This window comes from Artibeus jamaicensis, unplaced genomic scaffold, assembly GCF_021234435.1.
Source record: "Artibeus jamaicensis isolate MK-2021 breed Jamaican fruit bat unplaced genomic scaffold, CSHL_Jam_final scaffold_833, whole genome shotgun sequence".
Taxonomy (NCBI): Eukaryota; Metazoa; Chordata; class Mammalia; order Chiroptera; family Phyllostomidae; genus Artibeus; species Artibeus jamaicensis.
Window position 1 is genome coordinate 22,783,666 of NW_026522056.1, and position 19,560 is coordinate 22,803,225.

A 19,560-nucleotide genomic window follows, 5' to 3' on the forward strand; every position below is an offset into this window, starting at 1 on the left:
TCATCATTAGGCTCATTTATTTTGCGGCACTGTGCCAAGACTATGCCTCTTTTGGGTAGAATTCCATTTCCCCCACTTGCACCCCCAGAGTGGTGGTCGGTTTTCAGCACCTGTGACTTGAGAAGGCAGTACCTGTGGAGGCATTGCCTTCACAGAAATGCCGGGACAATCTCTTTGGCATGAAGACAAAGCCAACAAAATGACCGCTACCTACTTGGAAAAGTAAATATGTTGGCGATGTTACCAAGGACTGCAGTCACACAGTGGAGTCCCCACACTGAAGCCATCAGAACCGCAGAGGACACGGGGTCAGGGCTTGGAGAGAAGTGCTCCATCGCTGTGTGGCCACAGTTGCACCCACTCCAACTCTCTCTCCTCGAAAGGAATAGCATTTTTTTTAACAGATCATACTCTTGACCTTCAGAGTGGCCAGTGCAGCTTTACCTTCTGAAGAGGGATCAGACTGACAAAGAGTCGTTGAAATTACATGACTCATCGATTCACCTCGATCTGCTCTTTAGAAATAATGTCAGTTTGCATTCTGGTAAACGGGACGGATGCCTCTCTCTTCCACTGATAAATTTTCAGAATTTTTAATGAGAGAGGAGGAGAGAAAATAATCATTAAAGAATACTTATTTCAGCACAGCACGTTTTTACAGCTCTAAAGTCATTTAAACAGTTTAGGCATATTATCAACTAATCACCAGCTCCAGTACATGTACATTTAAAACACAGTTTATCCAAACTGCATGTCGATTTGCTGGTTAAACTTGCTTTTACATTTTTATTACACATACAGCCATATAGTGCTGGACTTTCTTACATCTGGCCGTTTCAGAAGAGGTGGGCATGTACTTGAATTAAGAACAAAAGAAAGTGGTATTATTTTAAGAAAACAAAAGCAATGTGAGTGTTTTCTGAGCCTCGTTTTTTCCATAGTGTCAAAAAGACATTTAAGGTGTTTGTTTTTAAAAGAAGAGAACAAAATTCATCAAATTAAACTTTTCTCCCACGGAAAACCTTTGATGACTCATTAGCCACACATTGCTGAGTTAACACCATCAGTGCTTCCAGCTGGTTCTGCCTTCGAGGGCTCCTCAAGCTGAAAATCTGACTCTGTTACAAGAAGCTTCTATCCTCTTTTGTCTTCATCTCTTGACGTGGCATAAGTCATTTCAAACATAAACTGATCCCTTCCACAAATCTCTGAATTTCTCCAGAACTGGTTTGCTTCAAATAAATGAAAATCAGCCCTAAGGTGCATTAAGTAGCCAAACTCCACATGATTAAATTGTGTCCTATTGTTTACAGCATGTTCGGGTGGCAAATTTAGCACCTCTGTCACCACCACCAGAAAAACTACTCAAAACAATCCACAACCCCTAGCTTCCTACTGTCGCCTTTGCTCAGAGAACACAGGCATTAAATCCTGAGTCCCAGACCAGCCTTTCCTGCAGCCCTCCGCAGTTCCGGCCATGTCAGGTTTCGAACACTGATTTCAGCGTTTCTAGAGCGGTGACCTTCCCCCTCTTTTCCATGAGGAGGAATCTCAGTCTGAATCCACAGCACTATTGGCAGGACACGTCCCAAAGCACACGGCTACCTTCCTCTGTAAGTAAATGGACAGACACACAGAACCAATATATCTAAGTCAGTCTGAATACAGTTAAGTGATCTGCTTTACCGTGAAGCGTGCAAGGCAGATGCAGAACACTTACCCAGAAGCCAATAACCTCCCAGATGAGCTCGTGGAATCAGGCTACTGTCCAGACATACAGCGGCTCCCCCTTCTGCAGGTCCCCAAGAATATGGGGTGGGGGCCTGTGCAAACAGGGAAGCCGTCATTGGATCGACAGCCAAAGGCAGCAGTCTCCACTGCAGCAGACTCTGCTTTCCAGGGGCCTTCCAGTGACAGAGCGGCCAGAGGACCCCAGGCTAAGGGTGCTCACTACCCACAGGACATGAGGATGGCAGTTACCTGTGCCTCCATCCCTGGTACCTGCCTTCACTCCTGAAACACGCACAACTCTCTCCTCTTCAGCCCCTCAGGCATTCTCCTTGCTCCCGGCTCGATGGCAGGTCCGCCAGGGGCCGGCTGCCTGAGTTTCTCAGGTCATGCCCGGCTGTGCAGCGTGCATTTGGGGGCTCCTGAAATGTCCAGTGACAGGGCTCGCCACAACGGACCGCCAACGCTGTGAATGAGCGATGCTCTCACAAGCGTCTGTGCTCACTACGCTGAACTCTAAGACACACATCCTTACTATATTAAGAAAAGAATTATTGCAGCACCCCTTCTGACTGATGCTCTCGGCAAGGACTCTCTGGCTGGAGTTACTCACATGAGGAGCCCCAATACCCCACTGGGAGGAAGTGCTGCTATACAAGGCCACCGGTTCCCGGGGAAAGTCTTCCTTTCTCCCAAATCAGAAGTGCCTGGCTTGGTTAGTAAAATACCCAGATACCTGAATCGAAATCTCCAGGACTGGTGGCAGGATACCTGTGTTTTTAATAAGCTCCCGAACTGGTCTGTGGGCCCACCAACGTCTGTGACCATCTAAGGGGTAGGGAGGGAGGGTGAAAGGAAGCCGATTCTTACGTCAGTGGCAAGAAGCACTACAACCCCACGCATGAGTCTCTCGGGCTGAAAAGTTAGGGTTGGAGAGGTGTGTGCAGAGCAGGGGATGGGCTTCTGTATCTGTACGTCCTGAGGTCACCTGCAGTGAGCGTGAGTGAGGTCCCCTCTGGTAGGTCAGTCTCAGGTTCCTGTGCATGCCAGGCTCAACGGCACGCCAATTCCATCGCTTAAAGCCTCATCATGAACAGTCATACACGTGCCGTGTAACTCCCACTACCCAGTATCCTCACTCTCGGCCCCTGTATCTTATGTTGTTCACTTTTAGGCTGATGAGAACAGATACTACACTTGATCACAGCCGAGAGGGCAAGAAGCAATTATGTGTTAATTTTTTAAAGAAGACAAACATCTCTGGCACTATGACCAAAGCAGTTAAAGTTTGCTGTATCCCACCAAGTTAAATGTTAAGTTAGGAGAATTCAAGAGGAACAACACAGGTGCGTGTTATACACGGCAGAATACGGCAGTTGTGGAACTGTGACACTGACGCCAACGCATCCATGTGACTCTAACCAGTGAGAGAAACAGCTGGGGTGCCTTCCCAGAAGGACGGCAGTGTTCACAGAGCTGGATCATCCTTTCACTTCCTCAGGTGGAGTCTGGAAGTGTCTGGTTCCTCGGCCAGAAGCAGAGATTTAAAAAGAAACTGCCCACCAGTAGCAAGGAAAACTCTCTACTGTGGGACCGCACCGTACAGCCCCTGGCCGTCCTCCTAGTCTTGGCAAGACTGGCAGAGACTGAAGTCAACTCCCCGGCAGAGAAGCACATCACTAGCATCACAAAGACGTCTTAAGACCTGGCATCTGCTCCGCACGGTGTCCACACTGTCCTGTGGACTTTCTCCTTTGCTGGGTCCGCCCTCTCAGGAGGGCGACCCTCATCTGCACACCCAAAACTCAGGTGAACCCCTTCATCTCTTCATCTCAGTCATTTATCAAATTCTGCAAAGAGACACCTCTGGTTGTAGCCCTTGACGGTGGCCAAATTTACAGTTCCCTATAGGAAAGAGATTGACTGACGTCAAAATGTCAAGCATTGTTTTAAATATCTTCTGATGTCGGCGTGATTTAAGTTTGTTTTTTTAAATTTTGTTATTGTTGTCCAATTACAGCTGTCCCCATTTCCCCCCCTTACTCTCCCCTGCCCTACTTACCCACCACCTCCCACTTTCAATCACCCCTGCCCTGTTGCCTTTGCCCATTGGTCCTTCATACATGTTCCTTGACTTGACCCTCCCCTTCCCTTCCCCCGTTATCCCCCTTCGCTCTGTCCTCTGGTCACTGTCAGTTTGTTCTTTATTTCCGTGTTTCTGGTTCTATTCCTCTCGCTTGTTTGTTTCGTTCATTAGGTTCCGCTTATAGGTGAGATCACCTGGTATTTGTCCCTTTGTCCCTCGCCGCCTGGTTTATTGCACTCAGCATAATGCTCTCTGGTTCCATCCATGCTGTTGTGAAGGGTAGGAGCTCCTTCTTTCTTTCTGCTGCATAGTATTCCATTGTGTAAATGTACCATAGTTTTTGATCCATTCATTTACTGATGGGCACTTAGGTTGCTTCCAGCACTTCGCTATTGTAAATTGTGCTGCTATGAACATTGCGGTGCCTAGATCCCTTTGAATTGGTGTTTCTTAATATGTAATCCAAGCAGTGATTTAAGTGTGTTAAAAAGCTCTTGGCATACCACCTTCTCAGAGATAAATTTACATTCTACATACACATGAAATACACTCATTATACACATATTATACATTAAGAGATTACATTCACAGCTTGTACTCAATCAATACATCTATTCAAGCTCCTCACTGAGATAAACTAGAAAGCAGATCATTAGGGACCCCAAATTAAGAAGTGTCTGCGATTACATTATGTCCTCAGCTATTGACAGAATGGAAGGGTTCTTGTTTCACTGATGAACAAAGGAGTGGAACAATGACACAGAGTTCCATCCCCCAACTTCCAGTGACTGTGGCAAAGACCACCCACCCACTGAAAATCCTGTTTTTAAGGTGCTCACACATCCTTGTGTGAGATATTTTACACAGAAGGAAATGTCTAAAATAATTTGTAGCAAGTAGTCCGAATAGAACAAACCTCTCTAACTTTTCACCCCAAAATAGGTGATCCACCTCAGGACGAAAAGCATCCGACATTTCCACTCCAGCGTGAGACACGCAGCCAGACACCCTCCTTTTGGTTTGATGCCCCTTTAAAAAGAACTTGGTGAGAAGCAGCAAATTTCCCTCCAAATGCCAGAGGGAAGCAAACATGTGCCCGAGATCGGAATGGAGCCACAGGAGGTGAAATTTCTAAATCTTTGCAAAGCCCCTCAGTGGTCACGCCAAGGCCTGGGTCTCAGAAGTTCATCCTGAATGCTTTACTACAGTGAAACTGACACACCTTCACCTGAAATCTCTTTGAGCCAGAGTGAGGTAATTCATAAAAACATTTTTATGGCTAGCTGGAAATTAATAAAACTTGAAATGCATCGTCATTGTTCACTGTTGAGACTTAACCCTGAGATGTTCATGGGAGAGGTACACGTCTCCAAAAAGGAGGCTCACGTCTGAAACGCTTCTGGGCGTTTCACAGACTCCAGCCCAATGCCCTGTCCTCGCTGGGTGCTCAACGCCTCGTCGCCGCAGAATAAAGTCCCATGAGGCCACCTGACCTGGAGCTGGCCAGTCCCTCGGACCCAGCTCCTGTCACACCTTCCTTTCTGTGGCTCATCAAGCCCCAGGCCCCCCGGCTTTCTTTCTGTCCCTCCAAGGAGTCAAGGTGCTCTCTGTCTGCTCCTCCTTCATTCCTGGTGGCCAATCGTGCATCATCGGTCAGGGACCACGTGACACGAGGCATTCTGGAGCAGTCACTCAAAGCCCTGGCTCTCCTGGCTGCCTGCCCGGGTCCAAATCTTAGCTTTATCGCTTCCTAACTAGGTGTCCTTACAGAAATGCGTGTCTTTCTGTTCCTCCACGGTTTCATCTGGGAAAATAATGATACCTACAGAGTATAGATGTCTTAACAATGAATTAATAAAAATAAAGTCCTTAGAAAATAGTAAATGATCAATAAATTGTAGCCATGATCTCGTTCTCCCCACCACTGTGTTCTGCCATCTGCTTAAATTTTACAGCACTTATAACCACCTGAAATTCTTATTCCTTTTAGCTTCTGAAATGTCTCTTGTCCCACTAGGATGAACCTCCAAAAGAGACAAGGACTTGATCTCCCTGTCAGTTTCCAGAACAAACCCCCCAGAAAAGGGCCGGTGCTCTGCAACCCATCAGTATCTGTAATTCAGAAAGCTCTGTCACACCCGTTCAGCAATACCAGCCATCAGTCTAGACATAGCACTGAATTTTAAGTTGACCTCACTAAATCAACTTTTGGAGGAGTGCATATAAAATAATTTGGAGTATACATTTAAAAAATAATTCTCTCTTAAAATTTACTACTTAGAGAAACCACTTCAAGAGAACAACTCCTTTTGAGAAAACCAATAAAGATATTAAAGTGGGATATTGGAATAAAATCTTGATGCTCATGTGTTCTAAGCCATTTTACCACGTACAATATCAGATTTGATTTATAGTCTAAGAAGTGTACTTGGTCCTGACTATTTAATCATTAGAAAGTGTAAAAGCCACAAGAGGGGTCAGAGACACTGTCCCCTGCTCCCTGAGATCCGAAGTGGGGGGACCTGTGGAGGCCGACTGCAGCTCTGACTAAGGCTGACGGGCCCTAAAGCCCCAGGAGCACACAAAAGCCTATGGGATCCGCCGAGTACGGTGTCCTCTCCCTGGTGATGGGAACTCGCCCATGCGCCCATGGTCGTAGAGAACACATGCTTCAACTTGGCACTCACCATCTCTCCCTACAACGGTGTCTACACCTCTCCCGGTCCATCACCCTCACTGGCCTCAGATTCTCCTTGTGCAAAAGATCAAATCACGTCAGCCCTCTCCCTGATTAAAAGCCACCAGTGGCACCCTGACCAGTGTCGCCCAGTTGGTTGGGCATTGTCCTACAAAACGAAGGGTCGTCAATTGGATTCCGGGCCAGGGCCCATGCCTGGGTTGTGGGTTCGGGCCGCACTCATGGCGTGTTCTAGAGGTAGGTACCCAACCACATGGAAGTCTCTCTCCCTCTCTTTCTCTCTCCTGTCCTCTCTCTAAAAATAAATAAATAAATAAACTCTTTTAAAGTGCCCAGTGGCTTCTAACTCTTCACACCAGCCCTGGGCCCCCTTTCCATTGTCATATCACACACGGCTCTCCCCCACACCCAAACCAGCCACCTCCCGAACATGTCACGACACCCCGACGCCATGACTTGGCTCATGCTCTGGCCGGGCGGGAAAGCTCTCTTGCTCTGGATGAACCCCCCGCACCCCACACCCCGCATCTGCACAAGGCCAAGCTCAAAGCCTCGTTGCTGGGGAAGCTCTCTACCGGCTCACAAGGCAGACGGAACTCTTTCTTGCTCACTGTCCTCAAAGCACTTACCACACTTCGTTCTGGTCAGCATCCCCAAAAAAGACCGCATGCCTCATCATCTCCAGAACCCCAGGTGTGACTCAAGGGAGACCAGCACTAACTAGTCGGCCCTGGATAAACACGTGTGGGGTTTAATGTAATGTGATTTGCTCAAAACACACAGCACAACTTTAGAACGTTAGGGGTTTCCTGGGCGTACATATCCTCTTTGTTGGTCCTGGAAATCAAAAGTCTGAACTTTTTCCCTACATGCCTAGGGCAGGTTATTGCCAAGCAGTGGATTTGGACATTCCAAATGAAAACGACACCCAGTAACGGCCTCCTCCTGTCCAAACCCCAACCTGAAATTTTACAGTGGGTTAGAACTGCCTACTTTTGGAATTCCAGGCACAGAAATGCTTGCCACTTCGATACAAACGTTTGCAGTCACAACCCGCTCGTCACGGGTCCTGCGGTGGGTGGGCCTGCCTCCACTGCACAGCAGCTGGCCAGAGCACGGCGCCTGCGCAAACCGCTCTGGGGTTCTAGCTCAGCTCCGAGGTGCTGGCGCGCATCTCGGGGAACAGAACTCAAAGCCATTCCTCTCCTTCCCTACGGCGAGGATCTGACGGAACAATTTCATGCCCACTGTCTGAGAGACCGACTGGAAAACAATCAGATTGTGTAAATAATAATCGAATAATAATCTGCTTTAAGAATAATAACATGACAATTGGAGACTGATGATTTTAATTCAAGTTCAACAAGTAGGCATATAATGGCTTCAGTAATGCTCATCTATGTGCCTGTTTTGCTGGCTGCTCCACATTCGGGAAATAATTAGCCAAATTCACAAAATAACATCAAAGTCCTTGATCTTGATGTTGATGGTACAGTTTGGGGCAACCAGTTGAAACATATGTTACAAGAAATGTATTACCAATAATAAAGTATCAAAGACAGTGGCTCCGGCTTGTGAATATAAGCCGGTCAGATTCAAGGTATTCCTATATAATGTCAATCATTCTTTTCAGAGTAGAGTGATGGGCCAGGCTCTCTCTGCATGCGCCCTTGGGGTTTGTTGGGGTTTGGGTGGTTTTTTTGCTTTTTGTTTTTTTCATATGAACTTGTCAACACCTGCACTGTGGCTGAAAAGAAAAGGCCGAGAGCCAGTCATCGGTGACTCCGAGACTTTGGAATGTCAAAGCTCGGTGAAAAATCTTGCAGCAACAATAACAACAACAAAAAATTAGGCAACCTGTGCAGCAGACACTGCAGATTTCCTTAGAGAATTTTTAGAGAAGACAAACTCTCTCAAACAATTCAGCCTTACCATCATTACTGAAGCAAATATCTAGTAGCACTCCGGCATCCTCACCACAGCTCAAAAGAAAGTGACCGCTGGGACCTACGAATCGCCTCCCTTTTAGGAGGTAGCCTGAGTGCAGGGCTGGGTGGGGAAAAGTAGCTGCCACGCCCACCAGCTGCTGGGCTCCCCGACTCCACAAGGCTCTCCACCCAGATCTGGGCAGCAATCAATCAACTACAGCATCTTAGAACCTTGACGACCAAAATATTTTTCTCCGGTTCACATACAGATCACCAACGCCTATGAGCTCACCAATTCTGTTAAAATGAAAGCAAACGTGAGCAACTGAAGCATTTACAAATCACATATTGCTGTGATGTCTCAGACTTCAAAATAGTGGAAGGGATACCCCAGCCCATTTAGATGGAAAAGGACTGGTCACGTGCTGATAAACTTTGGAACTGGAGAAAGGGTCCACGGGGCTTCAATATATTGCTGGATTACAGTGTTTTTGTATGTGTTTGAAATTTGCCAAAACAGAACATGAAAAATAAATGTAACATCAGGTTTAAAAGAAAACTATTAAGCCCTGGCTGACGTAGCTCAGTGGATTGAGCCCAGGCTGTGAACTAGAGTGTCTCTGGTTCAATTCCCAGTCAGGGCACATGCCTGGGTCCTGGGTTGCAGGCCAAGTCCCCACTTGAGGGCACACGAGAGGCAACCACACATTGATGTTTCTCTCCTTCCCTTCCTCTCTCTTTCTAAATACAAACAAAAATAAAATTTTTAAAGAAAGAAAGAAAACCACTACAATGCAATTTGTAGCGCACACACACCGAGGACAGCCTGTTGGCTCACTTCCTCAAGAGTGGGGGTCTTTCTCAGAGACCCCCTTCACCAAGGCGGCTTAATTACAGGGACGCCATTGAGGTTTTGCTAAAGTCAAGAAAGGAGAAACTTAAGGAACCTTTTGAAATTCAGCACAGGTCACGAAACAAGATAGGAGCCTCCCCAGTTTTTGTCTGTTCGGTTCACGGGAAGCTTTGTGAAGGTTTCCGCTAGGCAGAAACAGACAATACACAACAAAATGTTTAAAATGCTATAAATTTTCCGTCTGCATAGAGGAAGACACACGAGCAAATAAATTAAAGTCAGTCCTTCAGAGCAGGGGCGACGAAAAAGGCAGCCTTACAGTCTTAGCTTTGGAACTCTGGACCTCCTCCCAAAATGTCACGAAAGCATTTCTAAACCTTGGGGCTAAAAAGAATGCTTTCTTTCTTGAAATCGTTTCATAAAACACTCTTTCTGTACGTGCGTTTAGCCACCGCGCCCAAAGTACAAAACTAAAAAGTCCGTTGTAAAGAGATGCGCCCGGGATTCAGAAAAATGTATAAAGCAGCCAAGCACCAGGTGCGCAGCGGAACTCCCCCTCTCGGGCCCTCTTCCCAGGTGCCCGGTTTTCTCTTCCGTTGAGAATCGGACTTCCCTGCCCTCCTCCTGTCCCCACTTCCTTCAACACACAAATGACCGCAGAAAGGTGTCCTGGAGGCAGGATACTGAGGACGAAATCGACGCCTCTGCCTCGCACAGAAATGCCGGCGCTTAAAAGGCAACCGGCCCGGGCGCAGCCAGACGCATCCCCGGAAAGGACGTCCCGCGGCCCGCAGCGCACCCAGCGCCCGCCGCCGCGGCCCGCGGTGGAACCCGCAGCCACCTGATGCTACCTGGATCCTCTCTCTCCCTCTCGGCGTCTCTCCGGCTCGCACGCACGCCCCCGGCCGGGTCTCCGCGGAAAAGGTTCCCCCGGAGCGGCCGCCGCCTACCTGGCCAGGCCCAGGCACCGCCCCGCCGCCAGGGAGGCTCCGCGGGCCGGCCCGGAGGCGTGTGGGGAAAGGTGCAACCCCCGGTTACGGCGGCCGGGCCGTCCCCCAATCCCACGCTCGCAGAGGGCCGCCGGCCCCTCCCCAGGCCGGGCGCCGGGCAGGAGGGGGGCGCGCGGCGCCCAGGGGAGCGGCCCAGGCTGCCGGGGCCCGTGGCCCATGGCCCGTGGCCCGTGGCCCGCGCGCTCGGGGCGGGGCGGGGCGGGTTCCCGCGGCCGCCGGACTCACCGAGGCAGCGGATGTGGAAGCCCGAGGGCGGCCGCAGCGCCCGGCGCGTCCAGCCCTCGCGCAGCGCCTCCAGATGCTCCTCTTTGCCCTGGATCAGCAGGACCTGCTCGTCGATCCAGCCCAGGAAGAAGGTCTCGGCCACTGCGGCCGTGACCTTCTTGTTCCAGAAGTGCTGCATGTTCTCGGCTTTGAAGTCGGCGAAGATCTCGTAGCCGATGTGGTGCCGGGAGAGCTGCCGGGGCTGCGCCGGAGGCGCAGGCGGGGTGGCCCCGGATCTCTCCCCCGCGGGACCCTCGGCCGGGCCCAGGACGATGGCCAGAGAGTGGGGTGCGATTTGCAGAAACTTCTCCATCTTCGGAGGCATCGGCGCCCGCCGCGGGACCCTGCTCACCGCAGCCGCCGCCTCCCGCCGCTCCTGGGGACAGCCGCGGGCACGTCCCTACGCGACAAGCCTGGAGCGTTAGTGCCCCCCAGTCCCGGACGGCCGCGCCCCCCACCCTGCGCCCGGGCCGCCCGGGACGCCCCACGCAGCCCCCGGGCTCAGCCCGCTCCGCCCGAGGGGGGGCGCGCCTACCTGCAGCTCCCGGCCACCCTGCGGGCACCGCTCATTTCCCTGCAGCTGCACCCGCGCCTCCCGCGGCGCCCAGCGGCCCGGGCAGGGGGCGGAGACGCGAGGGGAGGCGGGCAGTTCGCGCCGAGTCCCGGGAACCCTCTTAGCTGGACTCGCCCGAGGAACCCCCACAGTCCGAAGTGGGAGGTGGTGGAGGTGGCACGTCTGGCGGGCGCGGGAAGAGGGGTGCGCTTAGGCGGGGGGGCTCCAGGGAGACCGGGAGGCCCCAGGGGACGCGCGGCGACAATTGGAAGACCGGGATTCCGGAGCTGTGCGTGTCGCTCCTCCCCACGCTCCACCCCCGCTGGAACAAGTGGATTCGCTGACTGGTTGATGTGCCCTTGGAAGTGGCTTTTTAAAAAACTTAGTCAAGCAGGAAAATGGTCATCGGTTCCTAATGCTAAACTCTGTGGTCCTCTCCTCTCGCATCCCCATCGGGTGCTGCGGGCCCACAGCAGAAGAAACCCAGTAATTCCCAGTGTTACCTACACGAGAACTCCCAGCTGGCATGGGGAAGCGGCAATTTGCCAGGAAAGGTACGACTGTGCTTTAAAAAAGAAAACTTTATTAAGCTTGTTTCTGTACAAACGGTCTGTTTTTGCTTATTTCTCCCTGAGAAGGGCTCTGTGGGCAAACCTTGGAGATATTGTGGGGTGCAGTTCCAGAGCACCTCAATAAAGACAGTATCGCCATAGAGCAGGTCACACAAACTTGTTTGGTTTCCCATCGGCTGTAAAGGCGATGTGTACCCTATGCTGTAGTCTATTAAATATGTAGCATCGTGTCCCCAAAAAATGCACATACCTTAATTTAAAACTACTTTCTTCTTGCTAAAGAAAATGCTGACCCTCCCTGGAGCCTTCAGTGAGCTCTTGCCTCAGGGTTACTGGCTGCTGACTGATCCAGGCTGTAGTTACTGAAGTCTGGGGTGGCGATGTCTCGAAGTAAGACAAGGATGAAGTTTGCCACCTCTGCTGACCCATCCACAGACGATTCCTCTGTGGCAGGCCACGTCATGGGACAGTGTTTTACCCAGCAGAACTTCCCTCAAAGCTGAAGTCAAGCCTCTGAAACCCTGCTGCTGCTTTATCAACTGAGTTCATGGCATATTCTAAATCCTTCACTCCCATCTCATCCGTCTTCCCAGCACCTTCAGCAGGAACTGATTCCGTCTCGGGAAACCACTTTCTTGGCTCGTCCACAAGACGAGCTGCTGAGGCGTGATCCGGAGATGGCTGCAATTCGGTCACATCTGGGGGCTGCCGCTCCCACTGCAGTCCCCTCGCCATGTCCACGCCTGGGGTCGCACCCTCCACTTAAGGCCCGAGCCCCTCAAACTCGTCTGTGAGGATGCGACCTACTTCTTCCAAGTCCTCTGCTCAAGAATAACCAGTGTTCTTAGCAGCATCTCGAGTAATGAATTCTTTCCAGAAGGTTCTTCGGGTCCTTTGCCTGGATCCATCAGAGCAATCACTGCGTATGGCAGCCATAGCCCTACAAAGGGTATTTCTTAAATAATGAAACTTGGAAGTGAAGACTGCTCCTTGGTCCGTGGGCTGAGGAGTGGATGTTGCCGTTAGCAGTAATTGTTACAGTGTTAACGAGCAGTGATGTTTTGAAAGGAATCTTTTTTCTGAGCAGTAGGCCTCAACCCTGAGCAGTGGGTTTAAAATATTCAGTAAACCCCATTGTATTTATTTTTCCTTCATAGAGCACAGGCAGATAGATTTAGCACAGTTCCTAAGGGCCCCAGGATCTTCCGGATGCTGGACAGGCACTGACGTCAGCTCACAGTCACCAGGTGCCTCGGCCCCTAACAGGAGTCAGCCTGTCCTTTGAAGGCTTGAAGCTGGGCATTGGCTTCTCCTCTCTAGCTAGGAGAGTCCTCAATGGCATCTTCTTCCAATGTAAGTCTGCCCGTCTACGTTGAAAATCTATCGTTTATGGTAACCCCCTTCAGTGATTATCTTAGCCAGACCTTCTGGAGAACTGGCTGCAGCTTCTCCCTTAGCACCTGCTCCTCCTTACACTGCGGTGTTATGGAGACGACTCCGTCTGTAAACGTCATGAACCAACCTCTGCCAGATTCGGACTTTCCTTCCGCAGCTTCCGTGCCCCTCCATCTTCCTGGAATCGAAGAGCGTTGGGGCCTGACTCTGGGTTAGACTTTGGCTTAAGGGAATGTTGTGAGGCTGGTCGGACTTCTGTCCAAACCACTAAAACTCTCTCCATGTCAGCAACGAGGCTCTTTTGCTTTCTGACCATTCCTGTGTTCACTGGAGCAGCGCTTTTAATTTCAAAATCGTTTCCTTTGTATTCACAACGTGGCTCACTGTTTGGCTCATTCCGAGGGCACAGGAGGCCTACCTTTTGCCTTGTGTTGGCTTTGGACCTGCCTTCCTCACTAAGCTTAAAGTGAGAGACACGGGACTCTTCACGTGAACATCTGGAGGCCACGGTGGGGTTACCGACCAGCCTAATTTGCATACGATGCCCCCGGGGAACAGGTAGAGGAGAGGGGAGGGATGGGGGAACGGCCTGTTGGTGGAGCAGTGAGAAAACACACATTGAAGTTCACTGTCTGATACAGGTCAGCATCCAGGCACAGCCCAACAGGGTGCTTCTGGCTCACGGTCTCTCATGAAGTCGCAGTCCCGTCAGAAGGCTCAGCTGCACATGGATTCACTGCCAAACTCACAAGTGTGGTTGCTGGCAGGACTCAGTTTCTCCAGGGTTGCTGGACTGAGAGTCCTTTCTCCTCACTCTCCGGAGACCCACACTGTTCCTAGCACCGTGAAACTCTTTACAGGGTGGTTCACAGCGTGCCAGATGGCTTCCCTCAGACCACCCAGGTCAGGGATCACAGTCTAACCTTGGAAGTGATGTCCCAACACCTCTGCTGCTTTCCACTTGCTAGGAGTGAGTCACTAAAGTCAAACCCCCCTCAAAGGGAGAGGAGTACACAAAAGTAGGAAGAAGGGCATTGGGGTCATTTGAGGTCATCTTAGAGGCTACCTACAACATGTATAAAAATGAATCATGGAAATGTTCCACTGTTAAGATGTTTACAATAAACTGTAAAATTAAAAGAGCAACTTTTAAATGAATGCACTCACATACAGATAGCATGCTCTTCATACATGCACACAAATATAAGAAAAAGTATTGAGCTGATGAGCAGGAAGGTCCAACTTAGCATCTGTATAATGAGAACTCAGTGGGCTTACGATGAGGAGCTACTTTATTGAGTCTTTTTTTAAAGATCTTATTTATTTTTAGAGGGGGGGGAAGAAGGAGGAAGGAGAGTGAGGCCATTTCTCGTCACCAAGTTTTGAGGTAATTGGTTTCAGAGCAGTAAATAATTGGACCACTGTTGCTCTTACAATATGTGCGTGCTTCTTGTGAAAGTCTAGTGCATAAGATTCCAAGCAGGAAACAATATTTCAATGACATCCTGATTGTGGCATCTATAGAAAGTCAACTTTTGTAAAGAAAAAAGGAAGTCCTGCTGTTATTTTTTTTAAAGCATGGGCTTTTTGAAAAAGATTTTAGCCATTTATCTTTAGAAGGGAAGGGAAGGGAAGGAGAGAGGGAGAGAAACATCAGTGTGTGGTTGCCTCTTGTGGGTCCCCTGCTGGGAACTGGCCTGCAACCCAGGCATGTGCCCTAAGTGGGAATCAACCACAATCCTCTGGTTTGTAGGCCCATGCTCAATCCACTGAGCTACACACCTGCCAGGGCTTGCTGTTATTTTTATATCATGAGCCTTGTAGGTGGATTTGGACCCAGAAGTCCACAATTCAAGGTCCCCATCGACTCAGGTGTCAGATACAACCCACAGGGTGGAGCTGTGTTGCAGCAGGAGACCGGGATTTCCACAGCGCGTCTATGAGCCTGGGGTCACCCCTTGCTCTAACTCAGGGCCTCGTACAGGATTCTTTCAGGGTGACCTACCTCCACCCTTCACTGTGTCACACACGTGTGCAGAAGCAGTGGTTTTGTCTGATGCCTGTGACTGCGGGCTTCCCTGCCAGCTGGAAGGCATGGCATGATCATCGACACCCTGAACTGCACATCTGTCACTGATCATCCCAGATGAGTAGCCAAAATACACCGCCAGACCCTTACACTCCTCTTCAACAGCCAGCGACCCTCGGGTCATCGTAGCCACACACGGGCGGACCCCTCCCTTGAGACCACCGGCCACCTCCTGTGGCTGAGAATCAGCTTGATGTTGAAAAGGCTGGAGAAGTACATCACGGAGGTGCGTCACTTCTCCCCACGTCCTGCCAAGATGCTCAGCTGAGTCCAAGGCCCACCTGGCCTTGTTCCCAGGGAGCACATCTTCACGGTGCTCCAAGATCCTACGTTCAGTTTTCCCCAAAGAATTAATCTCCCCAGGGCAGAGTTGAATATCACCACCATAATTCAGAGCCTTTCGTGAAGCCTAAAAATGAATTCTAACTGGTTTTGGAGACGCTTCTGAATAGCGCCTCTGCTGAGAGTCACCCAGCGGTGCCCCCACCCTGACCCCAGACTCTGGCCTTCCCGGGGCGCGAGCCATGGCCCCTCAGTTATGGTGGAAGAAGCCCATCCCAGTCCAAACCCAATTTCCAAAGAACAATGTGCAAAACACATGTATTTTTTGGCCTTATGTTTCTGTCCGTGGCTCGTTCACGTTCAATTCCCAGAGCTGTGCATGGAACCGCTGAAGAAGAGAAACCCATTTTAGAGCAAATAGTTTTTCCCATTGAAATATCTCACTCTCTTCCTGTACATTATTGTAAACCCAACTCAACACACTCCGTATTTCATGCTAAAGCTCATTTTTACTGGAGCAAACATTCCACCAGCTCCACCAAACCACTGCCTTTTTTCATGAAATGTTTTACGATACTGGACGCCCATGTCGTTAGCATGTACATCTCAGGCTTTAACTGAACGATTGGAAGTTAATACATCTTGCTCCTGTTCCTTAGCAACCATGTACCACACAACTATTGTATACTAGGCAGTGGCTGAGTACTGGACATAGAGCAATAAGTGTGACATAGTCCTTACTTGGGGGAAGCTTGTGGTTTGTAAGAGGAGACAGACCCATAACACCCCCAGAAGGAACTCGTGCCATGATTGAAGCAGGCAGTGTCCAACAGGGGGTCAGAATGGGCAGGGGGATCAAAGGAAGGAGGGTCTCAGTACGCGGGATGTTGGAATGGGGTGAGACCTCATACAGTGGGTAATGTGGAGCTAACAACGGAAAGATAGGTACTTACGGTATGAAGTTGACGTAGTGAATACAACCCTTTCTAACCTAAGGATGTGGCACATCAGTGAGTATCTGTCCCTGGGAAGGGTGTTGAAGAAAATGCTTATTAACAATAGAGTATCAGCTAGGGATTGATTCCTTTTATTTATTTTCAACTAGGGAAAATTCGTCATTCCTCCAATAAGTTTACTATCATTTCTTTGCCCACTAGGCTTTCTTAGACGAAAGAAAAGGGGCAGAGCTACAACCAGCCAGCCAGGATCTGTGCGTTTCACGAACACTCACTCCCACGGGGTTGGTGTCCCTCACGTAAATGGCATCCCCGCAAGAGGGGCTCTGGTGAGGGAAAAGCACAAAAACTCCTGCTCTGATACACACTATACTATCCGTCCCGAGTTTCACACGTAGACGAACATACTTAACATCCTGCTGCTCTTTTGTGTGTGATGGTAATAGCTGTTATTAATAACAAAGCAACGTGACAAAACAAACACTATTTATATCTGTTTTCTCCCACTCACTGGAATGGAATCAGTTCATTATCTATTGATTTTTTTTTAATCAAATTGCCAAGTTCTGCCCTAGATTGTGCCTCCTCCAAATGAGGAAGCAGATGCTCAGCGTCTGAGACCCCCAGCAGTGGAAATTATAACTTGCTAGGACCCTGCCGTCTTGCCCAAAGCGAGTGCTCTCCAGTGCACGGGCCTCCCACCACGAGGTCCCCGCAGGTGGCAGGCCTCCGGGGGAAGGGGAAGGCCAGCTAAAAATAGACAGTTTTAGGAAAACGCTCTGGTTGATCAGATAACTGCTACCAGAAACATGCAGACTTTAAAAGGCAGAAACACAGTCATTCACAAGAGAAAGCTTAGTGATCTATTTCACGTTGTGTTTGTGAAAAGCACAACTTTGAAACATCTGTATCGGACATTCAGTTATAAATAAAATTAGATTCTCGGGCTGTTTTCCACTTAATTGCTTTAGAAATGTGACTAACCAAAGAGTGTAGAAGAGTGTTATGTATAGTTAGTTATACTTGATGATTCAAGATGGAGTAATTAACTTCTAAACATTTATTTGTTTCGGATTAAAAAGAGGACATAGATGTCCTCTTTTTTAAAAAATGTGGTAGTCGAAAGCTTTCTATGAACATGCGATTTCTCTGTTGGCACACTGCCATCCCCTAAGCCCTTGAACTCCACCCTAGGGCTGCGTGGTCCGTTTTGTAAATCACTAACCCCTCTAAGTCTATCCTAGTCAACTCCATGGGTAAGATTAAAAACAATTGAAATTACACTGAAAATAAAATAAGCTTCCTCGACCATAATTGGGGCATGACCCAGAATCTAACCGAATTGTCCATTATCTCTACCATCATTACCACATGGCGATGCGGGGGGAGGGACCCAGCTGATCAGAAGCAATGCCGTGTTCTGAAGTCAGTCAGAGGAGCCCCAGCGCTGTATCCCCCACAAGGGAAACACTCTCGTTTTATCCTGCAACCCTGAAGAGGTAAATGATCTTTCATAAATCTTTGCTCGGTGGCCCGAGGATCTAAGCAATTACCACCTGGATTTGATGAGCCAGACTCTATACATCAAAACACCACCGCAGGCAATATCTGTCGCTCAGATCTGCCCTTTGTCTTGAGAGGCTCAGATCCACAGGCGCTTATCTGCCCTGCCAGGCCCTCGGCTTTCAGGGATCATCCTCCCCGGAGGCTGCCTCTGCGCCCAGAGGAAACCCAGGGAATCTGCAAATGCTTGGGCTGTCCCGAGCCTCTGGGTAAGCCGCCTGTGCAACCTGATGGACTTCCTTCATCTCTGCTCCATCCTCTCCTCTCCTGCTGTCCACCCAAGAGCCCAGCTGCCAGCAGGCTCTCTTGCCCACTTATTCCCAGTGAGAGCTGGCCAATGGCATAAATTAGCAAGACACAGAGGCCAAGAGGAGAGAGAGAATGGGGTACTTGCAACCTCAGCTCTTCCTGGCCAGGTCCTGGGATGGTCATTAGTGTGTTCCTTTACTCAAGGCCATGGTTCCTTGGCAGGCCCTTCTCTACGATGGCTGGTCTTGCTGGGTGAGCACCCTCCCCTGACTTTGCTCCTAGAGGTTTAGGACAGTTGTAAGAGCCCCTGCCACTGTCACCCTGGGGATGCTTCGCTGTCCCTGGGTGAGTTTCTGAACTCTGCCCACTCCTTTGTCAATAGCACCTTCATAAAACCATCCTCAATCACCACCTGCTTTCGGCCAAGATCCAAGCAATTAGTAGGCATTGCCATTGGTGAGTGGGCTTGAGAAGAACTGATAAAGAGTTTGACATTTTGTTTTATCCTGCTCCGTATTTGTTTTTATATTTTAAAACGAGTAGGTGTTACTTTGGTATTTAAATACACACACACTCCAAAAAAAGGAAAACTAAGCTAAAAGTAGATACATAATATTATTCACAATATAGTACAGGATGAAGCAGGAACGTGTCTGTAGGTGGATCAGTGAGATGAGCCCGACTCTCACATTGTTGGAGAACAGTGCATCTGTACGGCACCTTTACCATCTATCTATTTTTCCACCCGCCCGCCCACCTACAGGTGCAGGGCAACTTACAGCTCTTAGCTCATGTTTTCCAAAGTATAGTGCACAAGACCAGGAACACAGAAGCCAGGTAGAGGAATTTGCACATGGTTCTGGAGAAAATTAATAAGTAAATGTCTTGTCAACTGGGGCCGGATGTTCTGTGACTACAGACGCTCTTCGGGGAACGTGCATCTACAGTGTAAGTCACGAGGCAGACAATTGCAGACGTGCTGCGTCCTTATGAACCGAACTCGTTCTGGGAAGACCACCTCTAAATTCAGAACAAATGGAAAAGGGCAAGAAGGCGACTGTAGACAGGGACCGCCACAGCCCAACAGAATGGTCAGGCAGTTCCCTATCAGAGTCAGAAAGCCCCTAAGCCTGTATCTCTCCTGCTAGAAAGAGCAACAGAGTCGCTGCCCGTGTTCAGAGAGTTAGCAGAACATTCGTCTACGGGGTACCAGCCCTTGGAGGAAGTTGGCTGACTCCACCAACTTCTCAGATGTAGTCTACATTTTTACAGTCGTGTTGGTACTGACATTGCTGAGCATGACATAGGTGTACACCAATTCTCCTTCCCTTAAT

The 19,560-nt window shown here is 49.5% G+C and overlaps 1 protein-coding gene and 1 pseudogene across 5 annotated transcripts in view; both read right to left on the minus strand.

Annotated features, from left to right (window-relative positions):
• Positions 1–11,309, minus strand: part of STOX2 (storkhead box 2) — a 180,614-nt gene extending 169,305 nt beyond the window's left edge. For 4 of the 5 annotated variants that reach the window (XR_008390608.1, XM_053660009.1, XM_053660010.1 and 1 more), the window contains exon 1: positions 10,529–11,309. Coding sequence is in view for 3 of the 5 variants with exons in the window: in XM_053660009.1 (XP_053515984.1) it covers positions 10,529–10,892 (364 nt within the window). In the remaining 2 variants the exon portion in view is untranslated. The remainder of the gene's footprint in view (positions 1–10,528) is intronic. The other variant, XM_053660012.1, reaches the window with a different exon arrangement.
• Positions 11,310–12,785: 1,476 nt separating this feature from the next.
• LOC119036891 (tigger transposable element-derived protein 1-like) lies at positions 12,786–13,625 on the minus strand (annotated as a pseudogene).
• Positions 13,626–19,560: the final 5,935 nt, after the last annotated feature.